This window comes from Eulemur rufifrons, chromosome 25 (assembly GCF_041146395.1).
Source record: "Eulemur rufifrons isolate Redbay chromosome 25, OSU_ERuf_1, whole genome shotgun sequence".
In the NCBI taxonomy this organism is placed as follows: Eukaryota; Metazoa; Chordata; class Mammalia; order Primates; family Lemuridae; genus Eulemur; species Eulemur rufifrons.
The window spans coordinates 21,932,621-21,950,717 of record NC_091007.1 but is presented as its reverse complement, the minus strand read 5'-3'; the positions used below and the strand labels follow the sequence as shown (position 1 = coordinate 21,950,717).

Below are 18,097 nucleotides of genomic sequence, written 5' to 3'. Positions count from 1 at the left end.
GTTTCATTATTCCATCCCTGCGTTCTCAACACATTCATTTTAAACTGACAGATAATACTGTATGTTTTTCTCACGTGCGACATAATGTTTTGAAGGATATATACATTGTGGAATGGTTAAATCTAGCTAATTAACAGATGAATTACCTCACCTAGTTGCCATTTTTGTGGTAAGAACATATAACATCCACTCTCTTTACAGTTTTCAAGAATACAGTAATTTGTCATTGACTGTAGTCACCTTGCTGTACAATAGATCTCTTGAAATTAATTCCTCTGATGCAATTGTAATTATATATCCTTTAATCAACATCTCCTCATTTACCCCTCAACTACTGCAGCCCCCGGTAACCACCATTATACTCTGTACTATTAGATCAACTTTGTTTTACAGTCCTTTGTCTTTCTGCACCTGGCTTATTTCACTTAACATAATGTCCTCCAGGTTCATCCATGTTGTGGCAAATGGCAGGATTGCCACCTTTTTAATGACTGAGTAGTATTCCACTGTGTATATACATGCCATGTTTTCTTTATCCATTCATCCTTTGATGGACACCTCGGTCGACATCTTGGCTATTGTGAATAGTATACAATAAACATGGGAGTGCAAATGTCTCTTCGACATACTGGTTTCATTTGGAAATATGCCCTGTAGTGGAATTGCTAGATCATATGGTAGTTCTATTTTCAAATTTTTGAGGCACCTCCATAGTGTTTCTCATAATGGCTGTACTAATTACATTGCCACCCACAGTGTTTAAGGGTTCCTCTGTCTCCACATCCTCACTAACACTTCCTGTCTTTTTGATAATAGCCATTCTAACTGGGGTGAGGTGATCTTTCATTGTGGGTTTGGTTTGCATTTCCCTGATGATTAGTGATAGTGAACATTTTTTCATATACCTGTTGGCCATTTGTATGTCTTCTTTTGAGAAGTATGTATTCAGATCTTTTGCCCATTTTTTATTTTTTTTGCTATCGGTTTCCTAACACTTTTTGTGTATTAACTCCTTATCAGATGTATAGCCCCATGGAGAAGAATGAAACTAGGCCCTTATCTCTCACTGTACAGAAAAACCAACTCAAAAGGGATTAAAGAATTAAATGTAAGACATAAAACTGTGCAACTACTATAGAAAAAACATAGGGGAAATGCTTCATGACATTGGTCTGGGCAAGGAATTTTTTGATAAGACCTCAAAAGCAAACACAAATGGGATTATTATTATTATTATTATTTTTTTTTGAGGCAGTCTCGCTTTGTTGCCCAGGCTAAAGTGAGTGCTGTGGCATCAGCCTAGCTCACAGCAACCTCAAACTTCCAGGCTTAAGTGATCCTCCTGCCTTAGCCTTCCGAGTAGCTGGAACAACAGGCACACACCAATAACCACGCCCGGCTAATTTTTACTATTTTTAGTAGAAACAGGTCTCGCTCTTGCTCAGGCTGGTCTTGAACTCCTGACCTCAAATGATCCTCTGGCCTTGGCCTCCCAGAGTGCTAGGATTATAGGCGTGAGCCACCTCGCCCGGCCTAGAACCTACTTAATTTGTCATCACATCTTTTTTTAATCTTCCTCCTCATTCTCTTCACCTGCCTCATCTTCCTTCTTTTTCTTCCCTTTTTCAGCCTTGACAACGTTCTGCTGCTTCAGGTTTTCCTTATGCCAAGTCTCTCCTGGTGTCTTTGCAGCATCACCAGTGGATGGGCCAGTATGTTTTACTTTGAGTTTTGAGCAATAAACAAGAAAAAGGCCGAAGGAGGTCTTTTGGGTGCATTGGGGTCCTTGAACTTCTTGTTTGTTTCCCCTTTCCGGGGGATATAAAGGTTTGCACTTCTCTTTCATAGCAAGCTTTGTCTGGCTTTGCCATGTCTTCAGATTTTCCTTTCTCTTTAGCAGACATGATCTTTCACTTCTCTGAGCGCGTCTTAGAAAATGCGGAGAAGTTGATGAAGCATCTGCTACTGCTTCTTGTGTTCCTCCCGACAAGTTTGCACAAAGAAGACTATGATGCCATTTTGCCTTTTGGCTTTTTAGGCTCTCCTCTGCCGGTGTTTACTTATTTTTCCTCAGCCAGGCAGGGTTGCCATTGCCCCCACTGTCTCTGTGGAGCTCAGTGTACTGCTGACACCTGGGATCGTATCAAACTAAAGCACCAGTGCATAGCAAAGGAGAGTCAGCAGAGTGAAGAGACAGCCCACAGAATGGGAGAACATATCTGCAAGCTATACATCTAACAGAGGGTTAATATTTTTATTCTTTTTGAATTCATAATTTATAAGTCTTTTCCTTTCATTTTTATTTTATCTAACTTTTCCTAGACCTTGGATTATAATACGTAATTCTTGCTACATGGCTTTCTATACATCCATAATTTTAAGAGTTTCTCTTAGGGGCTTCCCAGCTGCTTTCCCCACCCTTCACCCCAGCGTCAACTAGAAATCCTTCTAGGCTCCTATTCTCTTGGCCCATTGTGTCCACGCTTGCTTGTTTCATCTGCTTTGGTGTCTAACTACCCTCTCTGTGTAGACGTCTTGTGACTTCCTTATCTGTCTCCCTGACTCCTCCCTCATACTGATCCTCACAGTCACTGGGAAAGGTGCGGTCCTGAGGCCTGGCAGTGTGGATTGGCCTTTAACACGCTGTTTCCCAGCCCACAGTCCTCTCCACTGGCCTGAAATCATGCAGCTTACTTGTTATTCGTCATACTTTTCTGTCCTCTGTCCCTCTGAATACATGTCTAACCAATTACCCAGTGTCTGCGCTCCTGTAACCTGCTGGAAAGTAGCTGCATGTTCCCTCGCTCACCTCCGTATAGCCAAAGGTACTTCTTAAGTTAATGTATTACTCCCCTGGGAGGGGGAAATAAATCATCCAAGGATAAGTATTTCAGTGTGAAATTTTGGATAGCTGTAGTGAAAAATTTATGTCGGTAAGGGATTAAAGCACATAGTGACTAATGTCCTGGTAATGCACAAAAGTAAAGGCCGAACAATCGGAAGGTTAGAATTTCTGTTTCCTGTGATGGGAGAGACCACAGGATGAGCAGATTTGGCAGGGCTGGGGTAGGGTAGAGATAGGAAGTCGATTTTGGATATGATAAGCTTTAGGTACTTACTAGACCACCAAGTAGATTTGCTGGTTATTTGTCAATAGTCCTTTTTAATCTAGAAGAATCTCCCTTCCTTTTTTCATTTTTTTTTAACATGGACTTTTTTCAAGAGTTCAGGTCTGTTGTCTAATAGAGTGTCTCACGTTCTGGATTTGTTTGATTGCTTCCTAATAACTGCTTGAGGTGAAACATACTTTTGGCAAGAATACAATGTAGGTGACATTGTGTATGTTTTACTGCCCACATTAGGGGCATTTCTTGTCACTTGTCTTACTGGTTGTTAAGTTTGATCATTTAAACTCGCGGGTGCCAGATCTCTCCATTGTAAAGGTACATGTTCCTATTTAAAAATTAGAAAATCATCTGTGGGGAAATGTGCTACGACTCCCAATGACTTTTCTTTTTTGAGATACAGGCTCACTGTTTTGCCTGAGCTAGAGTGCAGTGGCATCGTCGTAACTCAGGTGCAGCCTTAAACTCCTGGGCTCAAGCGATCCTCCTGCTTCAGCCTCCTGAGTCGCTGGGACTATAGCGTGTGCCACCATGCCTGGCTAATTTCATTTTTATATTTTGTAGAGATGGGGTCTCACTGTGTTGCTCAGGCTGGTCTTGAACTCCTGGCCTCAATCGATCCTCCCACCTTGTCCTTCCAAAGTGCTAGGATTGATTACAAGTGTGAGCCACCGTGCCTGGCTAGGACTCCCAATAACTTTTTTTTTTTTTTTTTTTTTTGAGACAGAGTCTCACTCTGTTGCCCGGGCTAGAGTGCCGTGGCGTCAGCCTAGCTCACAGCAACCTCAGACTCCTGGGCTCAAGCGATCCTCCTGCCTCAGCCTCCGGAGTAGCTGGGACTACAGGCATCTAATTTTTCTGTATATATTTTTAGTTGTCCATATAATTTCTTTCTATTTTTAGTAGAGACGAGGTCTCGCTCTTGCTCAGGCTGGTCTCGAACTCCTGAACTCAAATGATCCGCCCGCCTCGGCCTCCCAGAGTGCTAGGATACACCACGCCCGGCCTCCCAATAAACTTTTAATGTATGTTTTTATTCTCTTTACCCGCTCAACACCATAAACTTGAAAAACAGTTCTGTCATCTTAACAATTTCACAAAAGTTGTTTCTCATATAATCAGAAGTTAGAAAGGTATTTCTGTCAGAATAAAGAAAATAAGGGGCAGAATGAAGTTGTAACAATGTAGACATGAATTAGGAGAGAGCAGTGTAACACAGACCGCAGTGGCTTTTGCTGATTGTGTTTGTTCGTGTTTGGAGGATGGAGCTGCCAACAGTCAGGATGTATCAAACTGTCCTGTGTTCCTTATAGCTGTTATAAAAATGTTTTGCTTCCAAAAATGTAAGCAACATTATATTCTTGGCCTTCTTTAAGCAATCCTGGTTAGAGTTAATGAACTTTTTTTTTTTTTATAGGTTTAAATGTAATGCTGGATATTTAGATCTTCTTTTAAGGTAAGTTTTTATTTTTATTTTTTTGACATAATATTACTCTGTTAAACCTTTTAGTCAAATAGTTTGTTTAGAAAGTAAAGTTTAGCTACTGAAATTTTATCAGCAACATCTTTGCCATTTGGCGTATGGGCTCTGTGCATCGCAGAGAGGAATGTTGTCCTCGGGGAAGATTGCTGCTGTCCCTGCAGTGCAGCGTAGCGTGCTCAGTACGTGTGTGCCGATGAAAGCTGGTATGTTGTCCTGCGACTTGGGGCTTGCACATTTTTGGTGTATCTCAGTTTGCTTTGGTGTGCCTGAGTGTCGGGTTGAGTGTGTTGGTTTCCTAGGGCTGCTGTAACAGTGCCACAAGCTGGGTGGCTTAAGCAGACTCTCACAGGTCTGGGGTCTAGAAGTCCAAAATCAGTGTTGGCAGAGCTGTGCTCCCTCTGGGTCTCCAGGGGAGAAGCCTTCCTTGCCTCTTCCAGCTTCTGGTTGCTGGCAGTCCTTGGTGCCCCTTGGCTTGTAGCTGCTTCACTCTAATTTCTGCCTCTGTCTTACCACTGTCTTCTTCCTCTGTATGTCTCCTTTGTGTCTCTAAATCTCCCTGTCCTTATAGAGACACTAGTTATTGGATTTTGGGGCCCAAAATCAAATAGGACCTTGTCTTACCTTGATTGCATCTACAGAGACCCTGTTTCCAAGCAAGGTCACAGTCACAGGTCCTGGGGTTAGGACTCGATCGTGCGTTTTTGTGAAACACGTTTGTCCCACAACAGCTGGAGGCTGTTCAAGTTGTAGCAATGTTAAGATGCTGTGATCATTTTGAATCTGTAGTGCTGTGTTCTATAAAGTACTAAAATATTTTGTAATTGGTATAGAAATAAAAGTGAATGCTAGATTACTCAAGCCAGTTTTCTTTCTTTTTTCTTCCTTTCCTTTCTTTCTTTCTTCCTTTCCTTTTTTCTGCCCTTCTTCTCTTTCTTCCTTTCCTTTCCCTTTCCCTTCCCTCCTCCGTCCTTTCCCCTTTCCCAAAGGGTCTCACTCTGTTGCCCAGGCTAGAGTGCAGTGGCATCAGCCTAGCTCACAGCAACCTCAGACTCCTGGGCTCAAGTGATCCTCATGCCTCAGCCTCCCAAGTATCTGGGACTACAGGTGTGAGCCACCATGTCTGGCTAATTTTTCTATTTTTTGTAGAGAGGTGGTCTCACTCTTGCTCAGGCTGGTCTCGAACTCCTGGCCTCAAAGCAATCCTCCTGTTTCAGCCTCCCAAAGTGCTGGGATTACATGCATGAGCCACCATGCTGGCCTAGCTCTATTTCTAACAGCCTTTGAATTGGGGAGTAGGGTGGATTTTTTAACATGTACGAATAAAAAGACTAATTATTTGTTGGAATTTATGAGATTCAACCTAAAAGGGATTGTGGCCCTCCTGAGTAGAGGTGAGAGGGAAATCAAGTAAACTAGTGGTTTTTCTTTATGTGTGTTTGTGTTTTGCTCAATTATAATATTGGTCTTTTTATCATTTGCATTAAGTATTATTAAACTTACACAGTTGAGTAATTTTAGCTTTTTTTTAAAAGTTCACTAATGCCCTTGTTCTTTTTGGAAACTAAGGAGTAAAATATTAATACATGGTGACTGAAGTTCAGCTCAAAAAGGGCCTTAGATAGTACGTAGAGTGAACCCAGCTGACTGCCTGGCCCTCAGTGCCTGGCCCTCAGTTTCCTTGTTAGCACTGGTGAGCCTTTCTCAGAAGGTGAAGAGGGTTTGAGGTAGTCATGAAAGGAAGCAAAGTTCTTCCCAACTCGTATTTTAGTAGTTTTATGTCCGGCTGGTTACTGTATTTACTGTTCCAGTCATTGGTTTTAGTTTTGCTCATAAATGACTGAAAAATGCAGGTTATAATTAGAATGAAAGTGTTATTAATCTAGGACAGCACATATGGTATTAGACAGACGCATGTTTACTTTCTGGGGTTTGAGATTTGAAGTAATATTCTTTAAATGGCCTTTAAATTTTATATTTGCGAGTAAATATAAAATCCAGATTACATTAACTTTTTTCTTCATTCTCTTCTTCCATTTAAATGAAATAGCTGTGTTAATCCAACAAGCCATAAGGCCATAATGTGGCATACCATCCTTTTTGAGAGGTGAATGTTACTGAGAAAAATGGCTGACAGAAGCGGAAGGATTGTTCCAGGACAAGTGTATATTGAAGTAGAATACGATTATGAGTACGAAGCAAAGGACAGAAAGATTGTCATAAAACAAGGGGAGCGGTACATCTTGGTGAAAAAGACAAATGATGATTGGTGGCAAGTCAAGCCGGAGGAGAATTCCAAAGCGTTCTATGTGCCAGCCCAGTACGTGAAGGAGGTAACCCGCAAGGCCCTGATGCCGCCTGCCAAGCCCGCAGCTGGGCTGCCAAATAATTCTGCGAAAGTGGTACAGAGTCTGCATCTTCAGAGATCAACAGAAAATGTGAACAAATTGCCTGAGCTTTCAAGTTTTGGAAAGCCATCGTCGTCTGTTCAAGGACCAGGTCTTATTCGTGATGCAAATCAGAATTTTGGACCCAGTTATAATCCGGGTCAGACTCTCAACCTAAGCCTGGACCTGACCCATAATAACGGAAAATTTAACAATGACTCACATTCTCCTAAAGTTTCCAGCCAGAATAGGACACGCTTATTTGGTCATTTTCCCGGCCCAGAGTTCTTGGACGTAGAGAAAACTAGCTTCTCCCAGGAACAGTCTTGTGATTCAGCGGGAGAAGGCTCGGAAAGGGTTCACCAGGATTCGGAATCCGGCGATGAACTGAGCAGCAGCTCCACGGAACAGATAAGGGTAAGATTAAAGCTAGGATGAGGAAAGACTTACGCCACCTTAATAAAAATATTAATTATAGATTTTCTTTAAAATCTTTATGAAAGTTAAGACTTGTTTGTTTTGCCTTATGTGTTCAGAATAGATGAGTCCTATCCTGATTTAAAGAGCTAGAATATATGTGAAATAACTTGTGGAGTTCATAAAGGGTTACTTTATGGTTTTCATAATTCTTTTTTTTGTTTTTTTGAGTCAGAGTCTCGCTTTGTTGCCTGGGCTAGAGAGTGAGTGCCGTGGCGTCAGCCTAGCTCACATCAACCTCAAACTCCTGGGCTTAAGTGATCCTCCTGCCTCAGCCTCCCGGGTAGCTGGGACTACAGGCACGTGCCACCATGCCCAGCTAATTTTTTCTATATATGTTTTTAGTTGACCAGATAACTTCTCTCTATTTTTGGTAGAGATGGGGTCTCATTCTTGCTCAGGCTGGTCTCGAACTCCTGACCTCGAGCGATCCACCCACCTCGGCCTCCCGGAGTGCTAGGATTACACGCGTGAGCCACCGTGCCCAGCCTGTTTTCATAATTTTTTGTAGGAGTAAACATACTTTAAATGTGGAAATTTTTTTTTCTCTCTATAGATTATGCATAAGGCAGAAGAATGATGATATTTCTTCTGTAGAAAAAGTGTTACTGTTTTCTAGTTGTACTCATTTTGACTTGTTTCCAAGAAGTCTTTAGGATATATTAATTATGTTGAAAGATGTCACTGGGATATTAATTGCTAACTTTTATTCTTTTAAACTTGTTTATTAACCTTGAATAACAAAAAAAATATACAGCTCGCAAATCTTTACCTCCATTCATATACTTTTGTCTGTTAAGTGTCTAAAAGTATCCACACTTGATTGCATTGAATGTTAGCCTGGAAAAAATTTTGTGTCCCTATGCTTTAATTTTTTTTTAAAATATAACTTTCTTTAGAGATTAGGTGTTTGCCAGTATATTTCTCAAGTGAAGTCATTTTAAAAGCACATGTGTGAAATTGAAACTGGAATGTAGTTGAAAAGTCTAATTAATACATTTTTGTCCTAAACTTGTGTTGTAGGGTTATTCATCAGGTTAAATCTGTGTATTATTTTGAGGCTGCTCTTAGGTGTGGTCTGATTGTCATGGAAGTACATTCTTTCTGTAGGTTGTAATTTTTCTTGTAACATTGTAGAATGGAAATAGGAAAAAAGGAAGATTCTCTAGAAAAATATCTGGTGTTTGAGATTGAGGCCGTTACATGAAGTAGCACCATCAGCTTATCATTGTGTGTCTCAGTAGGCTGTTCTTCAGTCTTTGTGTGATACTGTGACATAGGCTATATAGTGTTTCCTGGAATTGTGCTGTGCATGGCTCCTCAGGGAACTGGTGGGCCTTGGAAAGATGTATGTTTTCTATTCCATCCAGCCATCACCATTATTTCACACTTCAGATTACATTTTATGTTTATGTATACAAGTGATCCTGTGTTCTCTTCATTATGGTCATCTTAAATTAAGTTCACTGCACTCCGGAGGTTGATGGTGCCTGTCCTGGGGCTGTAACACTGTTTAGAAATCCTATTAGATTTCTCCAGCCAGCCCTCTCTCCAGCTGGCTCTCCATGGCAACTGTTTCAGATCTTTTCCATTTTCTTCAGTTCTCTGATTCACTTGCTTTCCCCTGCTCTTGTAAGATGACCTTGCTTTCCACTTTATAGCAAAAATTAAAGCCATGGATGGGCACTTTGGGGAGCATGTACCGCACAGTGGTCAATAGTGCTGGCTCTAGATTTGAATCTGGTTCCCTGTCACTTGCCAGCTGTGTGTTAATTGGGGCGGATTGTTTAATCCCCATACGTTTCGGTTTCTGCATCTTACAAGGGGGGGCCACAGGTTGCTGAGGCACATATTAAGTGCATTAGGTATCTATTGCTGCTTAATAAATTACCCCCAAATTTAGTGGCTTAAAACAGTGACCACTTACTATCTCTCGGGTTCTGTGGGTCAGTAAATCAGAAGCAGCTTCGTTGGGTGGTTCTGAAGGCTTGAGGTCCCTCATGAGGTCACAGTCCTGTGAAGGCCGGGGCAGGAGGAGCTGCTTCTGAAGACGGCCCACTCCCGTGGTGTCAGCTGGGCCTCTTCGTGGCTGCCTGAGTGCTGTGGCTCGCTTTCCCCAGGCGGAACAATCAAAGGGAAAACATGGCCTTGGAAGTCACACTGCCACATCCTATTGACTCTGCATCTCAGCCCACTTCTGTGTGGGTGGAGACTACACAGGCTGTGAATATCAGGGTTTGAGGGTCTTTGAGGCCACGTTGGGGGCTGGCCATCACATACATATTCCATAAAATGTAGCTGCCATTATTGTTATTTCTATTATTTCCAAATCTGTAAGTACATCTGTGTCAGCAATCACCTTTTCCTCCGGTGCGACGCAAGCGCCCCGCGTTTTGTACTTTTGCCACATTTCGTGAACCCTGTGCTCACAGTTACAGTATTGTGCTCATATGGCTTTGGATTTGATGCCAAGTCTTTTCCATCAGCATCTAAAGTTGCTTACGTTTTCCCATCTTAGTAAAGCTCTTCGTCAGCCCTGCCTTCCCCTGTGAGTATCAGTTTGTTGGCCTTTTCCTTTGTTGGCATCTTCTGGAAGAATTGTATTTGCCTCTCTGCATTTCCTCACTTCCCTCCCACGCTGTAACCTTTTCTGGTGTGACTTCTGGCTTCACCGTGCCACCCAAACTGCATCTGCTAAAAGACACTCATGATTTCATTGTTGATAAACTTACAAGCAATTAAAAATTTTTATATGTAATTAATACCATTATCACAGTCAACAAGATTAATAATCAAATATAATTTTTTACTGAGGCATATGATGTAATTGTGTAAACTGTACTAATCATCAGCGTGTGGCTTGATGAATTTTTACTTATGTATACACTCTGTAGCCAACCTCGAGCCCCTTCCCAGTCAGTAGTCACACCTCTAGCTCCTGTGTCCCTGCCAGATTTTAATTTTTCTGACTTACATCACTATTTGATCAGCCTTGTTTAATTAAACTTTTCGTTTTGAGGTGATTCTAGATTCATATGTAGTTGTAAGAAATAATATGGAGTGATCTCCTGCACCCTCTATCCAGTTACCTTTAGTGGTAACATCTTGCAAAACTATACTGTAATATCACAATCAGGATTTTGATATTGGTACAGTCAATACTCTGAGCATTTCCGTCATCACAAGGATCTCTCCTGTTGCCCTTTTATGGCCATCCCCACTCCCCTCCCGCCCATCCCCTCACCCTGGCCACCACTGGTCTGTTCTCCATTGTTGTAATTTTGTCATTTCAAGAATATTACATAAATGGAATCATACCTTTGGGGATTGGCTTTTTCATTCAGCATGATTCTCTGGAGATTGATCCAGGTTGCTGTGTGTATCGGTAGTTGGTTCTTTTTTTTGCTGAGGGGTATTCTATGGTATGGATGTACCACAGTGTATTTAACCATTCATCCACTGAAGGGCGTCTGTGTTGTTTCCAGTTTTTGGCTACTGCAAATGAAGTTGCTGTAAACGTTTCTATATAGGTTTTTGTGTGAACATAACTTTTCATTTCTTTGGAATAAATGCCTACAAGTATAATGCTGGTCATAAACTAGTTGCATGTTTAATTGTTTAGGAAATTCCCAAAGTGTTTTACAGAGCATGACTGTACCATTTTACATTTCACCAGCAATTATGAGTGATCCATTTTCTCTGCATCCTCACCAGCAATTGGTGTTGTCACTATATATTTAGCCATCTGCTAGGTGTATAGTGATACATATCTCATTTTGATTTTAATTTGCATTTCCCTAATGGCTAATGATGTTGAACATTTTTTCATGCATTTATTTGCCCTCACTATGTCCTCTTCTTTGAAATGTTTCATCATGTCTTTTGGCTGTTTTGTAATTGGCTTGTTGCTTTACTGTTGAGTTTTGAGAGTTCTTTATGTAGTTTATGTATGTATAGTCATTTGTCAGATACATAGTTTGTAAATATTTCCTCCCAGTGTGTAGCTTGTCTTTTCATGCTCTTAATAGGGTCTTTTGCAGAGCAAAAGTTTTTAATTTTGACGAAGTCTAACTTATTTTTTCCTTTATGGATCATGTTTTTTGGTCAAGTCTGAGGACTTGTAGCTGTTTTAGGCTTTTCCAGAGAAACAGAACCAACAGGGGGTATGTGTGTGTGCAGTCGTGCACTGCATAACATTTTGGTCAGTGACGGACTGCGTATATAATAGTGGTCCCATAAGATTATAATACTGTGTTTTTACTTTATCTTTTCTATGTTTAAATATGTTTGTTTATTTATTTATTTTTCCTGAGACGGAGTCTTGCTATGTTGCCCAGGCTGGTGTCGACCTCCTGTGCTCCGGCAATCCTCCTGCCTCGGCCTCCCAAGTAGCTAGCACTACAGGTGCACATCATACCTGGCTAATTTTTTTTTTTAATTTTTTGTAGAAATGGGGTTATGGCTATGGTGCCCAAGATTAAGTTTAATTTTTGTGTAAGATGTGAGACTTAGGTCAAGGTTTTTTTGTTGCCTGTGGATACAAAATCAATTGTCAAAAATCAATTGGGCATATTTGTGTGGGTCTATTTTTGGGTCTTCCATTCTGTTTTACTCTCTAGTACGGTGCAGCCTTGTTTACTACAGCTATGTAGGAAGTCTCAGTCAGGAAAGCAGATTCCTCCCAGTTTAGTCTTTTTCAAAATGGTTTTAACTATTGCAATAGGCTGAATAATATCCACCAAAGATGTCAGGACCTAATCCCTGGAACCTGTAAATGTTACTATATTTGGAAAAGGGGTTTTTGCAGATGTAATTAAGTTAAGGATCTTGAGATGAGGGGATTGTACTAGGCCTAGCATCACAGATGTCTTTATAAGAGACAGGCAGAAGGCACCACACACGCAGAAGAAGGCGGCTATGTGAAGATGAAACAGAGAGAGATTTGAAGACGCTGGCTGAAAATAAATGCAATGTGACCACAAGCCAAGGAATGCCAGCAGCCACCAGCAGCTGGAAGAGACAAAGAAAGAATTCTGCCCTGGAGCCTCTGGCATACATATATAGGAATGTCAGAGTGGTTAACTTGTATCCCTGTGGAAAACAACTTTCTTAACTACAATATAGTACCTACAGTATTAGAAGATAGTACTTCAGTTTTCCAGACTCCACTCATTTTCAAAGTTTGTAGGATTAGCACGTTTTCCCCCAACCTGGTTTAGGGAGGTAGTTTCATATATTTGTAGTAAAGTTAGGTGGTTTTGTCATGTTCTGCATTTCATTCTGGGATTCCCACTCCACCTCAGAACACCTACATTCAAGAAAAAATTGCGTACATTGAGGTTCATTCTTTGTGTCGTAAAGTTCAGTGGGTCCTGACAAATGCACAGTATTGTGTATCACAGTTACGATACCAGGCAGAATAGTTTCACTACCCTGACAGATCCCCTGTACTTCAGCCGTTCATCCTCCCTCCCCTCCCTTCCGACCTCTGGCAGCCACTCACCCTTTTACTCTCACTGTAGTTTTGTCTTTTCCAGAATGTTTTTTAATTGGAATCACACAGTAGGTAGCTTTTTCAGATTGGCTTCTTAGGAGTATGTACTTAAGATTCATCCATGCCTTCTCATGGCCTGATAGCTCATTTGTTTTTATTGCTGAGTAATGCTTTGTATGGATGTACCAGTTTGTTTATTCATTCATCTGTTGAGTGATCTCTTGATTGCTTCCAGTTTTTGTCAGTTATTAATAAAACTGCTAAAACATTCATCTGCAGGTGTTTTCTCTAGACATAAATTTCAGATCAGAACTGCCGTCTTTCAGAGTGGCTTTACTATTTCCGCATTCCCTTTGGCAATGAGCGAGAGTTTCTGTTACCCCACATCTTTACCAGCATGTGATGTTGTGTATTTTCGGGGGGAGGGTTTACCCATTCTAATGGTTGTGTAGGATCTCATTGTTTTAATTTACATTCCCTGATAACAAATGATGTTGAACATCTTTTCATAGGTTTATTTATACCATATTTATATCTTCTTCGGTGAAGTGCCTGTTCAGATATTTTGCTGAGTTAAGGGTTTTTTTCCCTTATTGTTGAGTTTTAACAGTTCCTTGTCTATTTTGGATAAAAATCCTTTATTGGACAATATATGCTTTACTGATATTTTCTCCCGGTCTGTAGCTTGTCTTTTCATTCTCTTGACAGTGTCTCTTGCAGAGCAGAAGTTTTTAATTTTAATAAAGTCCAAAGCTTAATTATTTCCCTTATGGATCATGTTTTTACTCTTGTATCTAAAAACTTAATGCTGAACCCTAGGTCACCTAGATTTTTCTGTTTCATTTCCAGAGTTTTTATAGTTTTGCATTTTAAATGTAGGTCTGTGATTCATTTTTAGTTAATTTCTGTGAAAGGTGTAAGGTCTTTGTCTAGGTTCATTTTTTTTTTCTTTTTGCATATTTCCATCTAATTGTTCCACCCCCCCCCCCCGCCCCCCGTTTGTTGAAAAAAATTTTCTTTCTCCACTAAATTGCCTTTGTCAAAGATCAGTTGGCTGTATTTGTGTGGGTGCATTTCTGGGCTCTTTACTCTGTTCCATTGATCCATGTGTCATTCTTTTGCTGATACCATGTGGTCTGGGTTACTGTAGCTTTACAGTAAGTGTTGAAATTAGGTAGTATATGTCTTCCTACTTTGTTCTACTTCAGTATTGTGTTGGCAATTCTAGGCCTTTTGCCTTTCCATATAAAGTTTAAATTCAGTTTGTTCAAACCTACCAAATAGTTTGTTGGGAGTTTGATTGGAATAGGATTGAATCTATAGATCAAGTTCGGAAGAACTGACATCCTAACACTGTTGAGTCTTCTAATCCATGGTCAAAGACTATGTATTATGTAGACTGCTTCGATTTGTTCATTAGAGTTTTACAGTTTTCTGTACCCTTTAGGTGTTACCACACTATCCCGCTATGTTCCCCTGCCCCAGGGAACCATTAATCTACTCTCTGTCTCTACAGATTTTCCTTTTCTGGACCTTTTATTTCAGTGGAATCATAGTATACGTAGTTTTCTGTGACTGACTTCTTTCACTTAGCCTAATGTTTTCAAGGTTCATCCATGTTGTAGCATGTGTCAGTGCTCTGTTCCTTTTCATGGTAGAGTAATATTCTATTATTTATCCATCTGTCACTTTTTGAACATTTTGGTTGTTTCCACCTTTTGGCTAGTATGAATAATCCTGCTATAAACATTTGTGTGCACATTTTTGTGTGGACATATGTTTTTATTTCTCTTGGGTAGATACCGAGAAGTGCAATTGCGGAGTCACAGGGTAAATTGATGTTTAACTGTTTGAGGAACTGCCAGACTGTTTTCCAAAGTGGCTACACTGTTTTACACTCCCATCAGCAGTGCGTGAGGTTCCAGTTTCTCCACATCCTCAGCAGTGCTTGCTACCACCTGACTTTTTGATTATAGTTATCCTAGTGGGGTGAAGTGTCTGATTGTGGCTTGGATTTGCATTTGCCTCACTATAATAAAGTTGAGCATCTTCCGTATGTTCATTGGCTATTTGTGTGTGTTCCTTGGAGAAATGTTTATTCAAATCTTTGGCCCATTTTCAAGTTTGGTTATTTGTCTTTTTATTACTGAGTTGTAAGAGTTCTTTATATAAGTCCCTTATCACATATATGATTTGCAAATATTTCCTTTATATCCCATTCAGTAGTTGTCTTTTCAATTTTGTGATAATGCCCCTCTCCCCTCCCCCCCTTTTTTTTTTTTTTTATAAAGACAAGGTCTTGCTTTGTTGCCCAGTCTGGAATGCAGTGGCTGTTCACAGATGCAGTTACCACACGCTACAGCCTCAAACTCTTTGGCTCAGCAATTCTTCCACCTCAGCCTCCTGAGCAGCTGGGACTACAGGTGTCTGCCACCATGCCTGGGTTGATAACACCCTTTTATTCATAGAAGTTTTTAATTTTGATGAGCTCCAATTTACTTTTTGTTTGTTTGTTAGTTATGCTTTTGGTGTCATATCTAAGAAGCCATTTTCAAATCTGACATCATAAAGATTTACTCTCATGCTTTCTCCTAACAGTTACACAGTTTTAGCTCTTAACATTTAAGTTTTTGATCCATTTTGAGTTACTTTTTATGTATGGTGTGAAGTAAGGGCCCAACATTACTTTCTCCTCTCCCCTCCTTCCTCCCTCCCCTCCCCTCCCTCCTCTCCCCTCCTCTCCCCTCCCCTCCTTCCTCCCTCTCCTCCCCTCCCCTCCCTCCTCTCCCCCTTCCATCCTTCCTTCCTCCCTCCTTCCCAGAACCATTTGTTGAAAAGACTTTACCTCATTGAATGGTCTTGACACTTGTTGAAAATTAGTTGACCATAGACACATTGACACATTGATTCATTTCTGGACTCTCAGTTCTAGTCTATTGATCTATATATCTGTGCTTATGCATGTATCAGACTCTTGGTTACTCTTGCTATGTAGTGAGTTCTAAAATTGGAAAGTGTTAGTTCTCCTACTTTATTGTTCTTTTTCAAGAGTGTTTTGCTTATTCTGGGCCCTTTGCAATTCCATATGAGTTTTAGAATCAGCCTGTCAATTTCTACAGAGAAACCACCTGAGGTCCTTACAAGGCTTGCTTTGTGTCTGTAGATCAATTTGGGGAGTAATGCCATCTTCACAACGTTAACATTTGCAGGGAAGGTATGGTGGTCCTGAATTCCCTTTCCCTCAGTTTTATTTGATCAAGAAAGTGTTTATTTCTGCTTTATTTTGCTGCATAATTTCTTTGGGTATAAAAATCTAGTTGGTGATTTGTTTTTCAACACCTGAAATATTTCACCCCACTCTCACCTTATTTGTGTGATTTCTGATGAGAAGTAGTCTATAATTCTTATGTCCTTGTTCCTATGTAGTTAAGGTGTTTTTTTCCTCTGGCTTCTTTCAAGATTTTCTTTCCTATTTAGTTTTCTGAAATTTGAGTATGGTATGTCTGTGTGTAGGTGTTTTAGTATTTATCTCACTTTTGGTTTGGGAAGTTTCTCTTGGCATATCTTCAGGATCACTGATTCTTTCCCCAGCCACCTCCAGTCTATTGATCATACCATCACAGGCATTTTCTGTTCTGTTACAATGTTTTAACTTTTGGCATTTCATTTTGATTCTTAAGATTTTTTTTATCTCTCTGCTTACATTACTCATTTGTTTTTGTATGTTATTAATATCTACTTTTTCCTTTATGACCCTTAACATATTAATAGTAGTTATTTTAAATTCTCTGATAATTCTAACACCTGTGCCATATCTGAGTTTGATTCTGATGCTTTCTTTGTTTCTTCAGACTGTGTTTTCTCCTTGCCGTTTGACTTGCCTTGTAATTTTTGGTTGAAAACCAGACATGTTGTATCAAGTAATAGGACTGAAATAAATAGACCTCTACCATGAGGTATTAGGTTAATCTGGCTAGAAACTGGACCGTCTTTAATGTTTTGTGTGTTGTAGGTACCAGATGTTTTAAATTCTTCCAGTATCAGCGTTTTTGTCTCTTGTTTTGGGGCCTAAGAGCCCCTTCTTTACATCTGCTGCTTGCAGCTTTTTCCCTGGTAATCCACCGTTAGTGTGCTGGAACCCTGTTGGTGTGGTGGGAAGGTGTGGAGGAAGAGGTAGTGTTCTGTAATCTTAAGATTAAATCTCAGTCTTTTAGTGTGTCTATGTCATTGAGCTGTGCAATTCACAAGTGTTTCTTGGCTTCCCTTGAGTAAGACAGGAAGGCTAGAGGTGGGTGGAGTCTGGGAATTGTCCTTTCCCCAGATTGGATAGGGCTCTGGTAAGGTCTTCTACCCTAGAAAGTAAGTCTTTGAAAACAATCTGGGCTTATTTCACAGTGATTACTTTTTCCCTCCCCGTCAGAGCCATGGGTCTTGGTTCTTTACGGAGAAGCTAGTGGTGTTTTGGGAAGTAAAACCCACGAAAAGTGTAGGGTCCCTCTCAAGACTGTTGCTCCCCCCTGTCAATTCATTAGAATTATTATTTCCGTGTTCCTACCAGTTTGTAGCTCCAGCAGCTTCTGTTCCAGGTAAGCAGATCTCCTCAGTGACTCTGGGTTTGCCTCTTCTCCAAATTTTGGGGCAGTAATTTGCTATGCGACCTCGGTTCTCTCTGATGGGTCCAAGAAATTATTGATTTTCAGTTTATTCAGCCCCCTCCCCCCTTTTTTTTAGTAACTCATAGTGTATTTATAAAATAGAAAGCTCTCTATGAAAATATACTTTTCACTGGGAAAAATAAATAAAACAGACAAATGGATCTATATAAACATTAACTTTGGTAGATTTCAGTGTAGGGTAGCCCATAACAAGCACATTTGCCCTTATTCCCCCAGAGCTGCTTAACTTCTGAGTTAAGAATTTTAAGAATATTTTTAACTGAGATTTTATTATGTTGACATTTGTTTGTCAGAGCACATCATCTTCAGCTAAGCCCTGAGCACTTAAAACTCTCTGCCTGGTTGTCGGGAGCTTAGTCAGAAGCATCTGGGACGCTGGTGGTGGACGTTGGGGTCCCTTAGTCTCTTACGGTGGGAGTAAATGCAGTACCTGGTGAAAAGGGGTCTGCACACACTGG

The 18,097-nt window shown here is 40.5% G+C and overlaps 1 protein-coding gene across 8 annotated transcripts in view; it reads left to right on the top strand.

Moving 5' to 3' along the window:
- The first annotated feature begins 6,655 nt into the window (after window positions 1-6,655).
- Window positions 6,656-18,097, top strand: part of ARHGAP12 (Rho GTPase activating protein 12) — a 93,026-nt gene continuing 81,584 nt past the window's right edge. For 4 of the 8 annotated variants that reach the window (XM_069458660.1, XM_069458659.1, XM_069458657.1 and 1 more), the window contains exon 1: window positions 6,656-7,409. In XM_069458660.1, the coding sequence (XP_069314761.1) occupies window positions 6,717-7,409 (693 nt within the window). In that variant the 5' untranslated portion in view covers window positions 6,656-6,716. The remainder of the gene's footprint in view (window positions 7,410-18,097) is intronic. The other 4 variants (XM_069458658.1, XM_069458655.1, XM_069458656.1 and 1 more) reach the window with 1 other exon arrangement.